This window comes from Thalassophryne amazonica, chromosome 8 (genome assembly GCF_902500255.1).
Source record: "Thalassophryne amazonica chromosome 8, fThaAma1.1, whole genome shotgun sequence".
NCBI lineage: Eukaryota > Metazoa > Chordata > Actinopteri > Batrachoidiformes > Batrachoididae > Thalassophryne > Thalassophryne amazonica.
The window spans coordinates 87973253-87995095 of NC_047110.1; the positions used below are offsets into that span (position 1 = coordinate 87973253).

Consider the following 21843-nt stretch of genomic DNA (forward strand, 5'->3'; position numbering starts at 1 on the left):
ATCACATAAGCTACCCTGCTAGCATCAGCTGCGTACATCACGGGACGCTGAGCGAAGACGAGCGAACATTGCATAAGGAAGTCCGCGCACGTCTCCACACAGCCGTCGTACGGTTCTGGAGGGCTTATGTATGCTTCTGGGGACGGAGGAAGGGACCGTTGAACGACCAGAGGAACGTTACTTTCGCGCGCAGGGTCCTCAGGAGGGAGAGCCGCAGCGGTGCCCGAAGGGCGCGCTTCCACTTGTGCGGCGAGAGCCTCCACCCTGCGGTTCAGGAGTACGTGCTGCTCGGTCATCAAGTCGATCCGAGAGGTGAAAGCGGTGAGGATCCGCTGCAACTCACCGAGTACCCCTCCCGAAGCCTCCGCCGCGCCTTGGTCTTCCATTGGCCGTTCAACAGCCGGTTGACGCCCCTCGGAGTCCATGACGCTGGCCGAGATATCCTGTTGTGGAAGTGTAGGAACACGGACCCACAACAGGGGCGCAATGAACGGACAATGGAGGAAGATAAATAACAAGTTTTACTATTGTGAAACAAGCACAATAATTACAACAATCACAATTTGGGGCCGAATCCGCTGGTGTCGTGTGGGCAGGCTCGAAGGTAGGAGACGCCCGTCTCAGTAGAACCGGAACCACCCAGATCTCCTCTGCCACCGAACCCTGGAGATGCTGGAACCGCCAAGTCCCGAATTCCCAGGTGGCCACTGCCTCCGCTCGTCGGATCCGGTACTGCTGGCAGGAGAGAGCAACAACACACAGGTGTGATGCGACAGCACCCAGTAACGGAGAGGGGAGAAGCCGCCTCCACCTCTTGTCAATGTACAACAGGAAGGTGAGTACTTATCCAAGCAATAAGCTCCTAGTAGTCAACACTCCTGAAAAGGCTTTACAAATGATTAGTCAGTTTACACTAAATGTGCATGCGGAGATTACTACCTCAGTCGTAGACGATATCTCGGCACTGAGGTGGAGACGCCGTCCTCCTGATATACCCTGGTGCTGAGTTGAAACAGCTGTGTCCCATAATGGGTGACAGCTGTCACCTTGGCTGCTCTCACCAGGTGGCGACGCCCTCTGGTGGTGGTGGGCCAGCAGTACCTCCTCTTCAGCGGCCCACACATAACATTTTCCTTCCCACTGTAGCCAAGTGCTTGCTCACAGGGGGTCGTTTTGACCGTTGGGGTTTTACATAATTATTGTATGGCCTTGCCTTACAATATAAAGCGCCTTGGGGCAACTGTTTGTTGTGATTTGGCGCTATATAAAAAAATTGATTGATTGATTGATATCACCGTCAAGGCTTAAAACACTCAATCTTTGCACATCTTTAACCAAAGCTCTCCTACAGTGTAACAGCATCTATTCTGGGCTAAACCTTACATTTTCATTTTGAAGCTTAAACGTTTTTTTTTTTTTCAGTGTTCTGCATGTACCTGTTAATTCATTACAAGATAGCCTACACCAAAGTTTTTCATAAAAACATGCAAACTGTTTATTTTATTTTTTAATTATTATTATTACAGATTCACCTCACGTTTTATATTTGGATTTATTTCATGTTTTTTTTAAGTGTTATTTTATTGTTTTAGTGTTTATTTTGTGTGTGTTTAGCTACAGTGACATAAAAAATTGAAGAAAAGGACATAATTAAAAAAATTTTTAATAGTGATAAGCTTGGATTATTTTTATTAAAATCTGATTTTATAAGAAACATTTTCCCAGAGTTTCCCAAACTTTTGCATGCCACTGAACTTCATGTGTACACATACTGAAAAAAAAGAAAACCTAAAGAAACTGCTTCACTTGGCTACACTATGTTTGTGTGAATTAACATGACAAGTTGATTTGGACCAACCTAATTCATTTGAGTGTTACCAGTTGAAGCTCTTTTTGAAGTTGGTTCAACAGTTCTGTTTTGTCAGTGCAGGAACCCAAAACTAGATTATAAAACTGTAGTTTGAGTTTGCAAAAACTTTAGTTCAAACACCTTTTCCTGCAGTCAGCTGTAGATCTTGGCAATTTGTACTGTTTCTCACAATAATCTGCCCAACTCCAATTTGTCTTGTGTTACTATTCGCACAAGTGGTTAATGCGCTTGGTTTCAGTGCAGAAGGTTCCGGGTTCAAATCCCACCCCTGCTGCATTTCTCTATGTAAGTTTGCTGTGGCGACCCCAAGTGTAAACAAGGGAGCAGCCGAAGGGACTTACTATTCGCACAAATCCCTGCACACCTCGTGGTTCCCAGTTTGGAAAGGCTGTGCTATGTTTTCTGCTTTCCATATCCCCTTTGGCCTTTGCACACCTTCTCATTTTCACGCTTACATCTTATATTCCTCTCCAATTTCATCCTGGTTGTTTTGGTTGATGTCTGTGTGTAAATTGTGCGTTGTCCCAGTAACAAGCTCTCCACCATAAATGCATGCTTTGAATCTGAGAGATGCTGGAAGAGGTGGGGGGAGTGAGTGTCCCACCTATTTCTGTCTCTGCAGGGTGCACATGTGCAATCAATAAAAAGTCCTTGCTGTCATTTATAGCAACTTGGCTGTAATCCTCTAATTAACACACCTCCTATTCTGAGCCTTGTTACCCTGCTGAGGAGCAAAGGAGGAGGAGGAGGAGGAGGAGCAGAGATCTTGAGACCATGGTGGGCTCGGTGTTTACTTTCAGAGCTCACAAACGCCTGATCATTAAAACATTAGCAGCTACTTTGTTTTTCTATTGTTGGCTTCCATTGGGGTTTTGCAAGTGTTGGGAAATCACGTTTTTCAAAGTGAGTTCATGGCTTTGAGCCACGCAGAGAGAACAGCCAAGGTGTTGAAATCTGAGTGACCAGCTTTGAAGTGTAGCGACCTCAGCTGACCGTGACAGAGAGCTGCACCTGCTCCTACCAGTTGGGATTGCTAACCGCAGAGGAAGAACAAACTTAACGTCTGCACATGTGAGCAATCATACATACAACAAGTATATGCTCATGCCTGCATTTGTGCATTTGTAATCATCGGTGTTGCATGTCTGCGTTTTTGTGCAGCTCGTCATCATGACCCGTTTCGTCCTCCCCCATGGTCTGTCTCAGTGACCTACAGTTGAGCAAAGGGTGACGTAAAGCTGGGCTCTGCAGTGATGAGGTCAGGCTGGCAGCTGGCCCTTTCACAACACATATGACCTCATTTGTCTTTTTTTTTTTCTTTTTTTTGAACCATCGCTATAACTCAAAGTATGCAGAAAAGCCCATCTGACTAAGATGTCCCATCTTTGGACTGCCAGCCAATGAGAAATGAGAAGAAAGTGATTGACATTACAGACTAATGGTGTGTAAAAGAGTCTTTGGAGCCTATCTTGATGATCTGCAAAGCATGCGTACTGCAAGTGCATCTGGGACGTGTCCAACTCCACTTTGCTATTTTAATGTATATTTGTGCATAATCTAAGTGTAGAGTAGACTGAAAGGTACAAACAGGTTGTATATACTCACTTAATTAGTCCTGGGTGTGTTGTGGGCACAATATTTGAACTAAACCAATCAGAGTGTCCTCTAAGGGACATGGACACCAGCAAAGGTTGCATTGCTATTGAGATGGTGAGTTGAAAAGTGAGAGGTTTTCTGGTGAGGTAAAGGTGCCTTGACACTTGCACGCATTTTGGCTCCTCACTCTCGCATATTTCGTCATGATAATGCTGCTGTGTTCCCAGCTGGATGCCGCACTTTGTACCGCTTTATGCTGCGTATATAAAATAACTATTTTGTAGCAGATTAATCATGTTCTCTCAGAGTTTGGCTAATCACCTCTAATCGCATCCAGAATCACAGACAACCTTTCTAGCTGCAGCTTTTCTCTCTCTTGTGCGCTTCATGAGGTGGAGAACACATTTGAAATAGTCTAAAAGGTAATTATTTGTAATGTTTAAATTGTAATGGCTTGGTAAAACAGTTGCATGTGCATTCCTTCTTATGTTTCTGTGTAGGCTGTCAGTTGTCCAGGTGGTTTCCATAGTAGAGAAGCTTGAATCTTCGACTGGACTGGGTTGCTTGACGCGTGGACGTTTCGCTTCAAATCGCAGAAGCTTCCTCAGCTAAAATTCTTGCTCTGGTGGTCTGAATTCTGTCTTGACTCTTGTAGAGAAGAATAATCAAGAAGTCACAAAAGCTGGAGTTTTAAACCTAACCAGACCCCTCCTACCGAGAGGCAGACTGCTATAGGCTGGTGACTAAACAATAGCTCTAATTAGGCATCCATCCCATCATTAGAGGGACAGGGTCAAGCAACCCAGTCCAGTCGAAGATTCAAGCTTCTCTACTATTCCTTCTTATGAGTAGCTGTAAAATTATGTTTATGATAGATTTAACATCTCGTCATAATTGTTCAGATGAACTGCGCTGTGATGCAGTGCACTGACACAATGACTCACACTCAGTGTTTTTTAATTGCTGGTGCAATGTTCACGTGAAGCTCACATAATTAATGCGTGACAGAGATTTTGAACATTTCAAAATTTTCTATGCGCACTTGCACGAAGCCGCACACAGTTTACAACAGTTTACAGTGACTTTACAACAGGTTTACTCTCCAGCACGGCAGATTGCGTACCCGTGTGCGGGTCAAATTTGTGCAAGTGTCAAGGCACCTTAAGGGTTTTGCTTGCAAACCATCAAGTAAGCGGGAGGAGTGGTCTTCCACCACAGCTCCCTGAAGTTTTGTTTATTTTCAGTTCAATTGTGTTGCAATTTGATACGCTAATGTGCTGTGTACAAGCAGAGTGTACGCACATCACAAACTTGCTTATATAATGCTTGTCTGACTATTGTGCTGTAGACGTTGCAAGAAGAATTCTGCACTCAAATTTAGATCAGGATTTTGTTGGCTTAGGGTGCATTCATGTTCTTCTGCCTCATGATTGCAGTGCACGCCAACACTGCGTCTGACCACATCTAATTTTGAGACCAACATGCCCATGCGTGCACAGATGAGTATAAGTAGATTTCCTATTCAAACTGATGTTTGGGAGATTTAAACAAAACAAAATAACATAAGTGTTTAACAGCTGTTATTGGACCTTGCACAGACACAGCTTTTCTTTAATATTTTAGAATCCATAATTTGTGTGCTTGAGTGAGGATTTGTAAACACTGGCTGTACATTCAGCCTCCTCCAGTGGTCGTGTTCTATCCTGTGCTGCTTTCCAAAGCTGGACTTGCGGCTTACGTGTTTGTCATTCCATAGTAAAGTACCAGGAGCCTGCGGCCTGTCAATGGGCGACGGCTGCCGACCACAAACTCATTCTGTGTTCTCATCACCGCTGGTCTTCCCTTCCTCATTTTTCTTCTTTATCCCCTTTTGTCACACTTCTTCGCCTGTTCTCCTCTTATCTCCTTTCTCCTCAGAGATGAGAACACAGTGTCCAAACACAGGCATGTTAGACAAGAACCAGTACAGGAAATATGAAGTCACACACATTCCCTCACCTACAGACACTGCTCGTCTGTTAGCACACTGACATAGTCTTAATCCCCGTCACTAACTGTCATACGCTCATAGGATACAGTACTTATAAGGAATTCAGATCAACTTAGGTATTTAATTTCTCCTGAATAGAGTTTGGCAGTATGGCCTAAAATTGACACCACGGTATAATTTTGAAACAGCGACGGTAACGGTGTATTAATTTGCATTTAAAGTTCAATAAATACATACATACATGCGTACACAAGTACGATTCAGAGACCAAACAACAAAATGTTGAACTATTCAACCGGTTCATTATATGTAGATCCATTTGGGGTCCATGTAGTCATATCTTTTACTTTAAAACAGATTTCTGAGCTGTATCAGTGAATTCTTCCACCCCTAAACAATACAATCCCTTTTCCCCACCCAACATACACAATGCAGCAATCATAATACAAAATTATAAAATAAATAGACACTTTTTGCTTACACTGTTGCAGTTTTACAGCCTTGATTTGTTTTTCTTAACATATAAAATGTTTTGCCTTCTGCATTACAGCACCTGTGGTTGCATTTTTCTCTTATAGTTATAAATGCATAATAATTTACCTGCTAACCTGTTAATGAAATACAATACAGGGTCATTTCATTGGGATCGAAGGTCAAAATAAAAATTTCCAGTCTTTGCAGCTGGATCAAATAGAAACTTGAGGTCTGTGATTAATCCAAGACCAAAAGCTGCTTTCTAGACTGAGTTGTTGCTAAAATCTGAGTAATGGATTTGAGACCAAATTAAGATTGTGCAACTGCAAATTCCTGAGATATGAAGGCACACGCAGACATATAGCAGGCATAGAACTATGCAGAGTTTATTACGGGGGTCGAGGGTTGTGCAACGTGAAAGACATAATTCTGCAACTCTTATGTTGAAAACACTGCATTTATATCATAAAACACACAAACACCATTCTTTGTGTGACAAGAAGCATGCTATCATGCATATTTATGTCTTATCTGGTGTTCACAGTGACACCACTCAGTTTATCTGTGCATGTATTTGGTAAAACAGCCAATATCTCCATCGCTGGAAGAGGCCTGTTCAGGAGCTGTAGGGCCCAGAGGTGGCTGCATATTTGGTGGGTGAGTAAGGAATGTGGTTACATGCCTTAGACATTAGCTATGACGGAGCTCTGGCTCTGCAAAGAGAAGGAGGGTGCAAGGGAGGTAGCAGAGGAGGAGAAGGAGGTTGAACTCACAGCAAGTGAGCTCATTTAGTGAGCTCAAGGAGAGAGTGCAGCTCCGTCATCATCTTTGCAGAGAGAGAGAGAGAGAGAGAGAGAGAGCGAGAGAGGACGAGGGATCGAGAGGGAGGAGTGTAAGGAAGCAGTGAGCGAATGAGAAAGGAGGAGAGTGAAGCAGCACAACAATAGTGAGCCGCTCTGCTGGCTGTGAGCTCACACACACGCACACACAAGTCGAGCGAGCGGGGAGACGGACAGACGCTCTGCAAACCAGCTGCAGCCAGAACACAGCTGCTCCGTGCATATGGACAGATAACTTTTACTTTTCCGGTTCTTACTTTCTGTGGTGGCGTTTCTTACCAAAACCAGAGTTGCTAAATATTTTTGGATTTTTGTCTCTGTGTGTGTGTGGTCATTGCATACATGAGCTTTGGACCACCGGTGGACTTGCTTTTGACTTTTTGAGGATCATTTCCACAAGCATTTTGGATTAGTGTTTTATATCCTACTGTGCTCAGAGTCATCCCCCTGGAGGTTGGAGCACCTTTACCAGAGTTGACGTGCCCTAAAGGAGTTTTGTGGACTCAGGATTTTTTTAAGACCATCAGCCCTGTAATGTGAACACCACTCAACAGACATTTATTTTAAGATTTTTTTTGTGTGGCTTGGGTGAGCATTGATCGCTCCATCCCTGACGTGAACTGAAAGACTCCCATCTTTGCGCGTGTGCGTGAGGAAGTGCGTGTTCTGGGGGATGCCTCTAGATGTGGTGATTGCCCCTGCAGAGGACTGTTTCTGGCCAGAGCTGCAGGACACAGACATGAGGCTGAAGATCCGGGTCCGCCGGATGAAGCAGGGCAGGGAGCTACGAGGTGTGTACCCACCTGGAGACAGGCCTCCAGATTGGATATGTGTGTGGTGATTGTGCATGATGGTACCTTTCTATGATGAGAAATGTGTGTAGGATTGGGGCCTTTGTATACAAAGAACTGCCGTGCACAACGGGAATATTATTTTAGGCAAATTTTAGGGTGTCTAGAGTTTGAGATAAAGCTAGATGGGATGTTACAAAAGGAAAGCCCCTGACCGCAGCCTGTGCAGTGCAGACAAACACAGTATCCACTCTCCAGATGAGGTTTTAACGATGTGCATTGCATCAGTTTTCTGGTAAACGGGATGAAAGAGTGCGTTACCTGTGAATAGTTTCCCCGCCTTTGTGTTTGTGCAGTAAACGTGTTTAGAGAGAGAGAGGCACAAAACAAGCAGGAGGAGGATTAAGAGGATGACATCATGAAAACGCAAGGCGATGAAGAAAAAAGGGAGAAAAGAAAGAGGGCTACAGGGAGAAGAAAGCGAGCTGTGACCCGCGGTGTGGCGTAGAGCTTGTGCTCCCTCAGCCTGTGGGCATTGAGATGTAAAACGCTCACAAAAGGCTCTTTCTTTTTTTTCCTTCTCTGCACTTGGCTTTCTTTTTTTTTTTGCGCACTCTCTCTGCAGAACGGTGTCTTGTAGTGATCATGTTATCGATATGTGTGCAGCGTGCACTGCAGGTGTTTAACACAACACCTTCACACAGAGAAACGAGGCGATGGTGCAAAATGCTGCCCTCACGTTTGTTGTACTGAAAGTGCAATAAATGCGCACTGAAAGTGTGCATTTGTCGGATCTGTATGTGGGGCTGCAACACAAGATTATTTCTCATTTGCTTTAATCTGTGGATTAGACTATAAAACCTCTGTTTTATCTGACCAACAATGAAAAAAAACACAAAATTGTTCTACATAGTCTGATATAAAGCAGAAAATAGGCATATTCTTAAAAAACAAAAAAACTTGGAATCAAATCAGTTTGTAGTTTTTTTCTTGAAAATTTGCAATCAGGTGCCACACTCAGTAGCTGATGGTGATTTTTCTATTGATCAATTCATCATCCAGTCATGTTGTTTCTACTCTGGCTCTGTTTTTATGAGGCACTTCAGCGAGCTAGTTCAAAGCAGCTGGTGCTGTGCAAAAGTTTTAGCACCCCCCCCCCCCAATAATTTTTTCTTTTAAGTTAAAAAAAAACTACCTGCCTGTTACAGTTGCTAAGTAATCCCTGAATAGAAAAATGATCATGTAAACCTGATTATATAGAACCTGATTTTCTCATAAATTGCATAGGAACACTTAAAAAATTTTAACGCACCTGCCCCCACTCACCAAAAAAGCAAAAGATGCATTTGAAATGGGGCAGCACAGTGGCTTAGTGGTTAGCACTGTTGCCTCACAGCGAGAAGGTCATGGGTTCAAATCCCGTCTGCGGCCTTTCTGTGTGGAGTTTGCATGTTCTCCCCATGTTTGTGTGGGTTTGTGAGTGGGTGTGAATGTGTTTGTTTGTCTGTTTGTGGCCCTGTGACAGACTGGCGTCCTGTCCTGGGTGAACCCCGCCTCACGCTCCATGACTGCTGGGATAGGCTCCAGCCCCCAGCGACCCTTGATTGGACTAAGCGGTTGAAGATGAGTGTGTGTGTGTGTGTGTGTGTGTGTGTGTGTGTGTGTGTGTGTGTGTGTGTGTGTGTGTGTGTGTGTGTGTGTGTGTGTGTGTGTGTGTGTGTGTGTGTGTGTGTGTGTGTGTGTGTGTGTGTGTGCATTTGAAATGAGAAAAGTAGTAACACATCTTGCTTCACAGGGTGACCCAGAACTCCGAATTGACTCAGAATTTGACTCCGAATTCATTTTTTTTTTGTTGTTGTTGTTGTTGTTTTGTTTTTTACAGACATCAAGATATATGTGAGGAATTTCTTCTGATGTAGTTTGAGACTGGTCCAATGAGGATGCCGCTTACAACTGAGCAAAAAGGGAAACTGGTGGCTTTCTACTCAGGTTGAATGTGTGTCTGAACCACTGCGGTACACATATTGAGCACATCTTGTGAGTGTCACAACTCTTACAAACTGAGGTGAAATTAGAAATGAACACCAGAGATAAAATTGCCTGAGATATGCTTCAAGATGTCATATGACAGATATCAGTATCCAAAAATTGTATAGATTTTCTATGGCTTTATTTTTGTGGCCCTTTTTTTTACACCCTGTATCTTGGGTATTTAACATTTTTCTGTTATTAAATATGCCTAAAACTTTTGCACGGTACTGTACACCCACACCTGCTTGATGTGCGTTTGCGTGCGCATAAGTCCTCTTCACAGCGAGGTTCTGACGTTGGAAGTGTCAATCTCATCAGCTCGTAAAGCGATTGAACAAATATCACACATTTATCATCAGCGGGTAGAAATAGAAGTGACACAAGCTATTTGGAGACTTCAACACTTTATCTTGTGCGTGTGAAAATGCACATCGCTTGTGGGCCTAGTTTTTTTTTTCCTTTTATTACAGGAGGGTTAATAGTCCCACAGTGCAGTAACGCCTTACAGCTGGAAGTGCAGTCGATCAGGGTGACTTATTGCTGCTGAGGGCACACTGAGATAGAGGAACAATAAACACGGTTTAAACATCAGCCAGGATGACACACATTCATCCCGCAGTCGTACCCGGAGATCATCGGCCTGACATCCTGCATGAAGGGCGATGACCTCATCCTACTGACTCGTCGACAGCCTGTCAGTCTGGATATTTCTGTAGCTACAGCCCACATTCGCCCTAAAACACGCACACTCCAATCACTTCTCCGGCCTGCAGCAGGCTTTGTGCAGCTGAGTGGGACATGCGTGCAATGATGTCATGTTGAGAGGGTGTTGGATTGGAGGGGGTCACATTGAAATGCTAATGTGCCCTCATGGTGGTGATTGTGGGGGGGGGGGCAGCTGTACAGGCACAGAGGATGTCGTCATGTCTACCCTGATATGAACTACAGAGGAGCAGGGGAGAGAGAAAGGGCCTGGAGGGGGGCCATTCATGCACATCAACCCCCCCAGGCTGTGGAGGGTTGTGTATATTCATGTACATGGATTTTTTGTGTTTTTCATGCCCCCCACCTCCTCCTTCTCCTCCTCCGGCTCCATTAACAGACGAGTTAAGTGCGGAGGGGTGAGCCAGCGTTTACGAGGCGCTCAATTGTGGTAGTGATGTAATACTTCAGCACAAGAGCCGGGCAGGTGTTGTGTGTCTGTGTGCATCCAGTCGATATCTGTGAGGTCCCGCTTCCATTCATCTTTTACCTTTCTGCACCGATTTCCCACCAACCCGCTAATCACAGCTGCTGTACTTTCCTCTACAGAAGCCTTCGCAAAAGCAGCTATATGTGGAAAATTCCCTGAGTTGTGTGAAGTGAGTGATGAGCAGGGGGATTGCCCGCCGCCGATGAACAAAGCAGAGCCGAGCGCTCACTCTGACAGAACACGAGGGGAAAATAAGCAGTTGCATAAGTGATGAAGTGGGCAGAGGAACACGGAAAAAGGAAGTCACTGCTGGCTGGCGTTGCCTCTGGCGACACAGTGCCCTCTTTCCCAGTCGCGTGTTTGCTTACCCCGATTTCTTTTCTTTCTTTTTCCTTTTGAGAGTGTGTGTGTGTGTTCAGAACTGGGTTAATCACACGAGTATTTTCCAGTAACATTTATACTCAGACATGCCCCATTTTCCTACATTTTTATTTTGGACAGTTTAAAATAAACTAAGTTATGAAAACAAGTCAGTTCTGAACAAGTGGAGGTTTTTTTTTAAGTTAGCCACATTTTTGCTGATGATTTTAAATTAAAATTTTACAGCTGGAAATATATAATGTCTGTTTACATTTTTAGTGATACAAAACTGGATTCTGATGTGTCCAAATGTTTTGCTTGACCAGTTCAAAATATACAATCATATGGAAATGAAAGACACTTTTATAAAACTGAATAAATGCGGCACAAAGGAAAGAATTTAAAAATTTTTTTTTTTTTTTTTGCTTTTTTTTTTAAGTCACCATTTCAGATGGTTACTTGTGAGCGGTGAGGATGGACCACTTGTCTGCCTGAGTGGTTGCCATCCAGGACCTATGATGATTCCGTGGTATCATGGATGCTGTAGAGCTCCCCTTGACCATTTCGGTTTTTCAGTGACTGAAAATGTTGTTGTTGTTGTTGTTGGTTTTTTTTTTTACATTAAAAAAAAATGAAAAGTAAAATAAAAACAAAGGGGTGATCTGTTAATATTTGTGGATTAAATGTAAGCAACATTCTGCACTTTGATAAATCCTTCTTTTCATTCTGTGCACAGCTCCCAGTTGACTTTATGATGTCATCCCTGGGCTGGTGTGTGTCACAGGGTATTTTCAGTGATCTAAGTGTGAATGTACAGCCTGTGTGAGTGTGTGTGTTCTGATTGGAATGGACTGATGTCTCATGTCTCACTGGATAATTTGAGCATGTGACCGTGTGTTCATGTGGCCTTTGCCCTTTTCTTTTCTTTTTTGCCCTGTGTTATTTCATTGTAACACTGGTGAGGACGTGATGAACTACTTCCAGCGATGTTGCTTGTCTACCATGTCGTCATGGCAACCTTAAGAATCAGGAGGGGTTGGGAGACTAGGTGGCAATAATACTCTACCTCCTGTGTGACTAATATCCATTAGGACGGGTCTTATGGAGCTTTGACTAGAAAGACAGTGTGTGTAACTGTGTTGACGTAATGTCACTGTCATTTAGTCAAAGGCTTTAAAAAAAACACAGCAGGCAGGAACACTCTGTCCTGATGTTTTGTCTCGGACTGTTTATGGCAGAAAACCATTAGAATCAACATTATCTGTCAGAACAGAGCACCTGCACAGTGGTGAATTGAAATGATGTAGGTTGAACTTGTCTGTGTCCTGGAGTCCGCAACAGAACACCTGGGTGCAGGTGCAGTGAGACAAACTTGCACATTCCAGCTCTGCTGCATAGCTTTTTGCTCCATCTTCTTCTTCTTACACTGAACAAATGCTTTATTTATAATTCCACTTGTGCCTTTGCAGATGTTTGAGCTCTCAAACTGAGGGTAATTTCACACTTGGTTAACTTTGCAGATGATATAAAGGCGAGTCGCGGCACAGAGTCAGTACTCAGTGCAGCCGCTTTTCAGTTCAGGGTTATAGACATGACGTTCCAGGATGCATATCCATGAACGTGTGATCACTGAGAAGGAATCATCAGTGTCGGCAAAACTTGGGGCATAAGGTCAATTTGACCTTGTGTACCAAGGTCAGTGTTGGATGCGTTTCACTTCTAATTTTAGCCACCAGGAGGCAGAGTCTCTGAAAATTAATGAATGCATGAACTCAAGGATGTCTGTCTGGTTGGATTATGATGAAAGTTTCTACTGTGTAGTAGATAATAGTTTATTAATGTCTCACGCTCGGTTTGAGTTTAGGGTAAGTGTTGCTGTTGTTCCTCTTTGTGAGACATCAGCAACAGTGATCTGACAAGAACAAAAGCAGATGGTGGATCAAAGCAGGAGAATATTTTTAGAAAAGTATTTTCACTTGTAATCACTTCCTTTCACACACAAAAGTGCACTTTCTCTTCACAGATACGGTCGTACACACAGTGTCTTCGCTGTGGAAGGTCCTGCGTTGTGTCTAACGTCTGTCTAACAATGTCCTTGCACGGAAAGGGAAATGTTTGCAGTGTGACGTGAGGTTCTTCCTGTTGATTTAACTGTCTCCAGGAACATTCTGCTTCCTCGCACACACAAACACACACACACACACACACGAACACGCCTGCCTGTGTGTGCACACGTGCTCATCAGTACCTAGGGAAAATATAAACCAGATTGAAAACCTTCAAAGAACTCTCTTTCCTTCCTCGTTCTCTGCTTTATCAATTACTGACGTTCTAACGCTGCTCTTAGTCTCTCTAGAAAGTCACATTGTTGGAAACTGCTCAGTGGCAGTGAAGTCTGGAGCCAAACACTTCAATCGAGAGCAGAGGTTTCAACCCACTGGCCCAGGGGCCGGATGTGACCCACGAGATAACTTCATATCATCTTTAACATGCTTAGAATTTTCCACAAAATCATTTGAGTGTTCAAAAACAAATTTTTTTCATGTCAATTTTAAATTTTACCATAAACGCATTCTGTCGGACCCATCAGCACCTTACGCTAAAGTGCCCCATTTTAAACCTAAAAGGAGGTTTGACTGCAGCAAAGACAGATAAATAGTTTAGTTCTTTTAATTATTTTAACGTGGCAGCTACCTGAATCACATGTGATGGTGTTTTTGGACTTTTGCTCTACTTGGCGTTCAAGCGCGCCCTCGCTGTAGGTTATCTGATCGCTCTTTGTGCATGTGTCTTCCCTCCACTCCACCCCTCTTGTTGGAGGGCTGATGTCATTGCTCCACAGGTTGCCGTTAATAGCTGTGTGCCTCACTGTGCTCTTAAAGTGGCAGTATGCTCAGAATACGACTGCATGTTTCAGGATGCACCCTGCAAACAGAGGCAGCACACGGAAAAAGCTAGAAATGCCATGACCTCATTACACGTCAACTTATTTGCACTTCCTTACTCTTTATCCTGGTTCTTGTGTAATGTGTGGTTGTGACACTGGTTGCCCTGTGTGTGTGGGTGGGTGCTGACCAGCTGTTGCTGCAGGAGCGGTGAAGATGGGTGTGTTTCAACAGAAGGCAACATCCTGCCTGTGCAGTGCTGCGTGTGTGTGCTACTTTAGAACAGTGATGTCATGTTGCGCTCACTCTCACTCCTGTATGTGCACTCAACAGGTCCCAGATTGGGTCAGGCAGAGCTGAACCTAGATTAGGTTCTAATCTCCTTTCTGGGGCTTCAGGGTTACCTTGAAGCAGTCCCCTCCTCTCTCATTGATCTTCAATGATGAGTGCGGGTGCCATGGGCACATGTGTGCACAGTAAGGGCATAGAGCATTACATATGTGAAAAAGAGATGTAAATAGTGAGTGGATTAGATAGAACTTTATTAATCCCTTGGGAAGACTCCCTCATGGAAATTGAGGTTCCAGCAGCATTGCATAGCAGCACACAGGGTAAGAAGCACACAGAGTACCAAAAGTGAAATTAAAAAAACAATTTGCAGATGTAAATATAAATTCTAGAAATACTGCTCGCTACCGGCTTACTGGCTACTACTCTTCCTCTCCTTCCTGTCCTCTGTCTTCCTGTTTACTGCAAAATTATTCAGTCTCACCATCAGGCTGAAACAGTGACTACTTGAGCTACAAACACACATTATATCACATTTTGATAATCCGTTAATTACTAATTGTTCATCAAGAAAATACACATTTGTTCCAGCTTCTTTCCTGATTGCTATTTTCATTTTTAATAATATTGATGATCATTTAATTTATATAGCACTTGCTAGTCACATAGTTTCTAAAAGCTGAGCATAAGCATCAAAACACATTAAAAGTCAACAACCATAAAAACATATTAAACATCAAAACACTAAATGCCTACAATCTAGCAAAAATTCAGTAAAGAAAAAAATCAAAATAAATAATTTGATTAAAAGCAGACACTGAGCATAAATAGTAGAGAATGGACATGTTTTAAGATTTAAGATGCAGCAGAATTGTACATCCTAATCACCGCTGACATGCTATTCCACAAAGTGGAAGCACAGGTTTCACTGGTTTTAAACTATTATGCACCTGGAAGATGAGAGATTGGTTTCAAACCTGTGTAACTGGTTCAAATAAGATTTTAAAGTGTTTTCATTTTTTATTGGCTTTAACCAGTTCTTAAACAATTACATGTCTCAAATTAGTTTCTACCCACTTCAATTTGAGATATATTTTTAATTATCCTTCTCCAAAGAGGTTTAAAGTGACTTTAAAATGAATTAAATAGGTTTTAAATCATATATATAGACTTTCTTTAAATGGTTTGACTTTTTCTAACTGGAAAATTTAGGATTTTGGTTGCAAATCAAAAGAAGTATTTTTTTTTATTTATTTATTGTTAATCGCTTTGGGGCGTACAAGGTTATAACTGAAAAATAAAATGATTGATAGTTGCAGCAGTGTGTTTTTGCAGAGCAGGCGTGCTGGGTGTATCTTCTTTGTGTGTGTGTGCGTGCGCACATGCTGCGGGGTTGGCAGCGGGATGTGGCGGGGCCTCGGTCCTGGCCCTGCACCTGTGGCCTCTCTCATTCCCCATGCCTGATGCAATGCACTGCTGCAGGACATGAGCTCATGCAGGAAACACACACACACACACAGATGCCAAAAGTGGAGTTGCCTGCCTCTTAAAGGGCCAGGCAAACACATTCCTCATCACTCGAACTTGTAAGAGAAGCACAGGGCTTTTTTCTGCACCTGTTTCACTCGGGTCTCAATATTTTGTTCCATATTTGACTCTGAATGTTTCTGCTCAGAAATCTGTGATGGTTTTTTCTTCGTTTGCTTTCTTCACAGTGTGTTTTGTGTGGGATGCCGTTAGATACCCTAACCACCTCTATCCAACTTTCTTTTTCTGCAGGAGGTTTTGCTGCTTTCTCCTCCTGTTTTCCCGGCCTGTGTGAAGTGAAACCTGCCACTGCTCTTCCTATGAGCTTGTCCCAGCCCTGCCTGCCTGTGGCTAACGTTGGGCCGACCCGCATCCTGCCGCACCTCTACCTGGGCTCGCAGAAGGATGTGCTCAACAAGGTTTGTAACATACTCCACTGAACTGACTTCTAATTGCTACCCAGCAGCTAAACATCATCATAAACTGTTGCTACTTCTGGGTCTCTATAGGACCTGATGGCTCAGAATGGCATCACATATGTGCTAAATGCTAGTAACACCTGCCCAAAGCCAGACTTCATCAGCGAGAGCCACTTCATGCGGATCCCTGTTAACGACAACTACTGCGAGAAACTGCTTCCCTGGCTGGACAAAACGAATGAATTTATCGGTAAGACTGGAAAAAAAATGTTTAAGAAGATACATGGTGTTGGCAAGATTAGCCGTAACAAATCAATTCTATCGCAGTGCTAAATATCACGTAACAACGAGGGAAGCACCATTATAAAGAAGTCACATTATCTCAAGTTATATCTTAAGAATGACATGATATTTAATATGATACCAGCCCCAAATTGGGTTGGTAACAATAGATCCAGGAACAGGACATCCATTCAAATGACCTCCTGTGTTAGTCCAGGAAACGGTAGCTGTTATTTAATAGCCACGATCTCACTGCTGAGCGTGTTGTGTCCATATATTTACACTAATGTGTGTTCATACGGTACCTGATTGTCTCCCTCTGCACAGACAAAGCCAAGGTGTCGAACTGCAGAGTCATTGTGCACTGTCTGGCTGGAATCTCACGTTCAGCAACCATCGCCATTGCCTACATCATGAAGACAATGGGCTTATCATCAGATGATGCCTACAGGTAAATAAAGAAAAAAACTTTACTTCCTCTCATCTACCATGATGTAGTACTTTCTCCAATCAAAGCACAGCACATTATATATATGTACATACATTATATGGTGTGTGTATTATGCATAGTGACACCTCTGGTGTACTTCAAAAGATTTAGAACTTTCAGGTCAAATGCATCAAAAGCAACATTTCTCACACGGCCTCATTTTTGCCATAAGTAGACTTTTAAAGGTCAAAACTGTATTTCTACAGCTTAGTTTGACTTCTTTCTTCCCACCTACAGGTTTGTAAAGGATCGAAGACCCTCCATATCACCCAACTTCAACTTCCTTGGTCAGTTACTGGAGTTTGAGAAGGACCTCAGATTACTCCAAGCTTTAACTTCAAGCTCTGACGACAAGAACACAGAGAGTCACATGAAACAAAGTTCAGAGGTGAATGGGGTCAGCACCAGTTTTGAGATAAATGGTCACCACATCAACCATGAGTCTTCTGTGGAAGAGCCACAGAGCTCATCAGAACCCAAGCTGCCATCGCCCACCTCTCTCCAGCAAGGCTTCAATGGACTGCACCTCTCAGCAGAGAGGATCATGGACACTAATCGTCTGAAACGCTCTTTCTCCCTGGACATCAAGTCTGTCTACTTGCCCAGTAGCCCCCACTGTCCCAGCCTAGCACCCACGCACTCTGAGGACGTCCCAAAGCTGTGCAAGCTTGACAGCCCAGGAACTGGCAGTGGTGTCTGTCCACAGTCTCCCGTCCTCGACAGCCCCAGCTTCTCTGACTCTCCGTTCCCTTCACCAGGCAGCGGTGGTAGTATTGGAGGTTTGGGGCTTGGTGTAAGTGAAGGAGTTCGTTGGTCTGATGGTTCTTCTTCATCCAGAACCAGGAGAAAACCCAAGCACAACTGTGGCAGTTCTCCAGTCCACTCCCATTCACACCAACCCCCCCAGACCCTCAGCCTGTCACTGGACAACAAGAGTTCCAGCCTGGACGATAACCTAAAGAGTTCCCTGCTCCTGTCACTACCCTCCCTGCCCAGTGTGGGATCTGGGGCTATGTGGACCAAACACAGAGATACTGTCCAAGCCACCACTCCTGTTACTCCCGTCACTCCCACTACTGATGCACCATGGCATTTTGGGGCAGAGGAGGGTGGTGAGCGAGAGATGGAGCTGGGAGGACGAGGAAACGGGGAGCGAGAGGAGTCATCAGTAAGATTTGGGGGCAGCTCGGCGTATGTGGCGTTTGAGTGCAGCGAAAGTGTTCGGTTACAAGATAAATCGCAGCGAGAGAAGGCCTCGGCGTCACAGACACACAGAGACCCTCGTGACTCCACCTCGTCTTCATCGTCCATCTCCAACAACACTGTTACAAACAGCGAGAAGCAGTTCAAGCGGCGCAGTTGTCAGATGGAGTTTGAGGAAGGCATTTCCGAGACACGTTCCAGAGAAGAACTTGGCAAAATTGGGAAGCAGTCAAGCTTCTCAGGGAGCATGGAGATCATTGAGGTATCCTGACAGATAACGGGCATGATCAAAGCCCTCCCCAGAGGGCCAAAATGGACCTAGTTAAAATAGGATAAGAGGACGCATGACACATTTTTTACTCTCCACGCAGTGTTAAAGACTCAAATATGGAGAAGGACAAACGGTTAATTTAGCAGAGAGTTAATGTGAAATGGCTCAGTGGCGTTCGCACTGAGACTCGTCCTATGTAGCGATGTGACAGAACGGGGTCTAAAATGTGGTGTTTGGCTGAGCAGAACTGAACTATTGTACAAATCTGAAGTAAAGGCTGGTGTGTGTGGTGTAGCCTGTTCACAGACACCACCCAGAGGATACTTACCGTGTTGCATCCCACATCTCCATCCAAAGCTTCACCCCAAAAGCTAGCACAGCTCTGTTACTCCTACCACCGGCAGATTTGCCTGTTACAGGCTCTGCGCCAACACCAACGACAAGAACAGACTCCTTCACAGCACTGTGTCCTGTTCACATCACCTCAGCACACGGCCGGATCCCGCACACTCATCAACAAGGACTCGATAAATTGGCGGTACAGGATCCAGAATGATGAAGGACACCAATGATGAAGACTCTTAAAGCACAGTGATTTTTTTCTGACTTTGGCTCCCTTATTTCCAGTATTAACATCCTGGTAGTACTGAGGTTTTGGGATAGGGAGGAGTGTGGTGGAGTCCTTGATAAACTCCAAAGGCACCATGTCTGGTCACCGCTGAGCATGCACCAGCAAGGCTGGATCCAGACAGACAAATACTATATATACAATATGAATATATAGCAATTTTAAAGGACTTCTGAAGAACTTTTTTTTTGTTTCAGTTATAGTTTTAATTTATTGTATTGGTTCATTCTGGTAATGAGAAATAATATAATGTTTTGTGGATGTATTTCTTTTTCTTCTGGTGAATGATTATTATTATTTGCTGTATGGTATTTATGAACACACATTCATACAAATACACACACTTCGACAAATTCAAGTGAGCAATATGTGCTGTTCCTTTGAAATGCACTTTCCTGCTTTCTCTAAGAAGTCCAATCACCTTTTAAAGGTCAAGCCACATCTCTAATTTTCCTCATACATATATATAATGGTTTGGTATTACTATGATGGCGATGATGTTCCACTGGTTACAACTTCAAGAAATCACTTAGACTGACTGTATGCAGAGGCAGACACGCTCACATTCCTCATGCTAAACATGCCAATTTCATGAGGACTTGCACAATAACTATATGCAAACAGACGCACTGTTTCATGGGATTAAAACAACATGCAACTTGCACTCGTCGTCTCGCAGAAAGCCGTCAACAGTTGACAGTAACACCTGCACACGGTCACACACACTCTCGACTGTATGCATGTCTGCATTGTTTATACGTGTAATACATCTGCCCTACACACACCCTTTTGTTCATTCTCAGGGGATCTTTTAGTGAGCCAACCCCACCACAGGGTACACAGCTGCTGGTACATCAGCACAATGCATGTCCATAAAACTCCCTCACATTCTGTGGTTTCTTTGTTTTTTGTTTTTTTTTTTTTGTTTGTTTTTTGTTTTTTGCTCTAATTTCCCAAAGTGTTGATCGAAAACGGTAAATCAAAAAAGAAACAAATCTCAAGTCTCCTGAGGTGAAAGAAATGAAAGCATTGTTTTCCTGGTGCGAGATGGTAATTTATTTATAATGTATGTGGTGCCCCCCCCCACACACACCTTTTTATTAGCTTTCTTTTTAGTCTCTGGCAATCTGTGCCCTTTGACCTTGACAGTAACCTTGGAAAGATTTCCATGTTCAGTTTTCCCACATACGAGGCTCAAACAACCTCTCCCTCTTTGCTATATTTTTTAGAAATAATGTTAGGATTATTTATGACATGTAACAAAGATGATACAGGCTGTCCATTTGCTAAAGTTGTTTTTATTGAATTATTATTATTATTAATATTATTGTTATTATTTTATTTTGTGTAAATAGCAGTGCATCTAAGAACATTGTTGAATTTAGATGAATTTTTAAAAGAAAATCCTGATACCTTAGGCTGCTTGATGCAAAAATACCTCAGGTTCTATTGAAAAGGCTTTTCCTTCCCCTGTACATGTTTTGTGAAAATGAGACAAAATACAGACATGATAAAATACAAACTCCTCTCTGCTTCTTCTTGTGTGATTGCATGGATCCGAATCAACAAAACAACACGAGTACTGCAAATGTGCACGGAATTTGTGTTCAGAAAACTTGACCACATGATGCAACATCATGGTTTTATCTCCTGATGACTGCCACATGCCCTGATAAGATTGCCTTTAAAAAAAAAAAAAAAATAAGACAGATTTTCCAGAAAGGTCTGCTCATACTGTAACTTTTACACCAAATTACTCCTTCTAATGTGGTCATGTTAAATGGGCATAAAGTCTGAATATAAATACAAATAAAGGTAAAATTAGTGATTATTTTAACTTAAGAAGATTGATATTATTGGCAGTCTGTTTGCAAAAACCTAAAAGAAGAATTATGAAGGCAGACACCAGAAAGTGTCCATTATCAATGAGTGGGGGTATAAATCAATAAAGGATGCGTGTAGTGTGACAATAAGACAACCCATGAAGATTTGACCACGGCAATAAGGAATGTCTTTTTGCCCCACAGTGAAAGCTTTTTCTGTCAGAAACACATCTTTGTCTCCATTTTGGGATTGTGTCCTTCACCAAAACAGAGGTTTTACACGAATAGTTTCCAAATCCTAAAATGCCAGCGGCACATTTGAATGTGGAGCATTTGGAAAGTAATGACGTCAGTCGAAGCTGTGTTAAAGAAGTTGTGGCTGCTTTCGGGTGCCTTTCTGTAATCGCTAATTTTAGCTGTGGTCATTAACCTGGATTCCTGCGTCAGATGAACTTGTGATCATAAAAAGTTTTTGGCGTGCAGCAATAATGTTTTCTTGCCTGGTTAAATAACAGTATTTTGGAGCTGCAATCAAACCACTTTTACAAATAAATGTCTAAATGACAAATAAACAGTTCATCTGCGTTGATATACCATCTAGCTCAAGCAGAATCTAAGTGGGGCAGTACGGTGGATTAGTGGTTAGCACTGTTGTCTCACAGCAAGAAGATCATGTGATTGATTCCCACCTGTGGCCTTTCTGTGTGGAATTTGCATGTTCTCCCTGTGTTTGCGTGGGTTCCCTCCGGGTGCTTCGTCTTCTTCCCACATCCAAAGACATGCAGGTTAGGTGGACTGGAAACTTTAAATTGACCGTAGGTGTAAGTGCGGGTGTGAATGTGTTTGTCTATATGTGGCCCTGCGTCAGACTGGCGTCCTGTCCA

General features: G+C 43.2%; 1 protein-coding gene across 3 annotated transcripts in view; it reads left to right on the forward strand.

Moving 5' to 3' along the window:
• Positions 1-18888, forward strand: part of dusp8a (dual specificity phosphatase 8a) — a 109771-nt gene extending 90883 nt beyond the window's left edge. For 2 of the 3 annotated variants that reach the window (XM_034176899.1, XM_034176900.1), the window contains exons 4-7: positions 16096-16262; positions 16353-16512; positions 16872-16995; positions 17272-18888. In XM_034176899.1, coding sequence (XP_034032790.1) covers positions 16096-16262; positions 16353-16512; positions 16872-16995; positions 17272-18508 — 1688 coding nt within the window. In that variant the 3' untranslated portion in view covers positions 18509-18888. Of the gene's footprint in view, positions 1-6660; positions 7561-16095; positions 16263-16352; positions 16513-16871; positions 16996-17271 lie in introns of those variants that run through there. The other variant, XM_034176901.1, reaches the window with a different exon arrangement.
• Positions 18889-21843: the final 2955 nt, after the last annotated feature.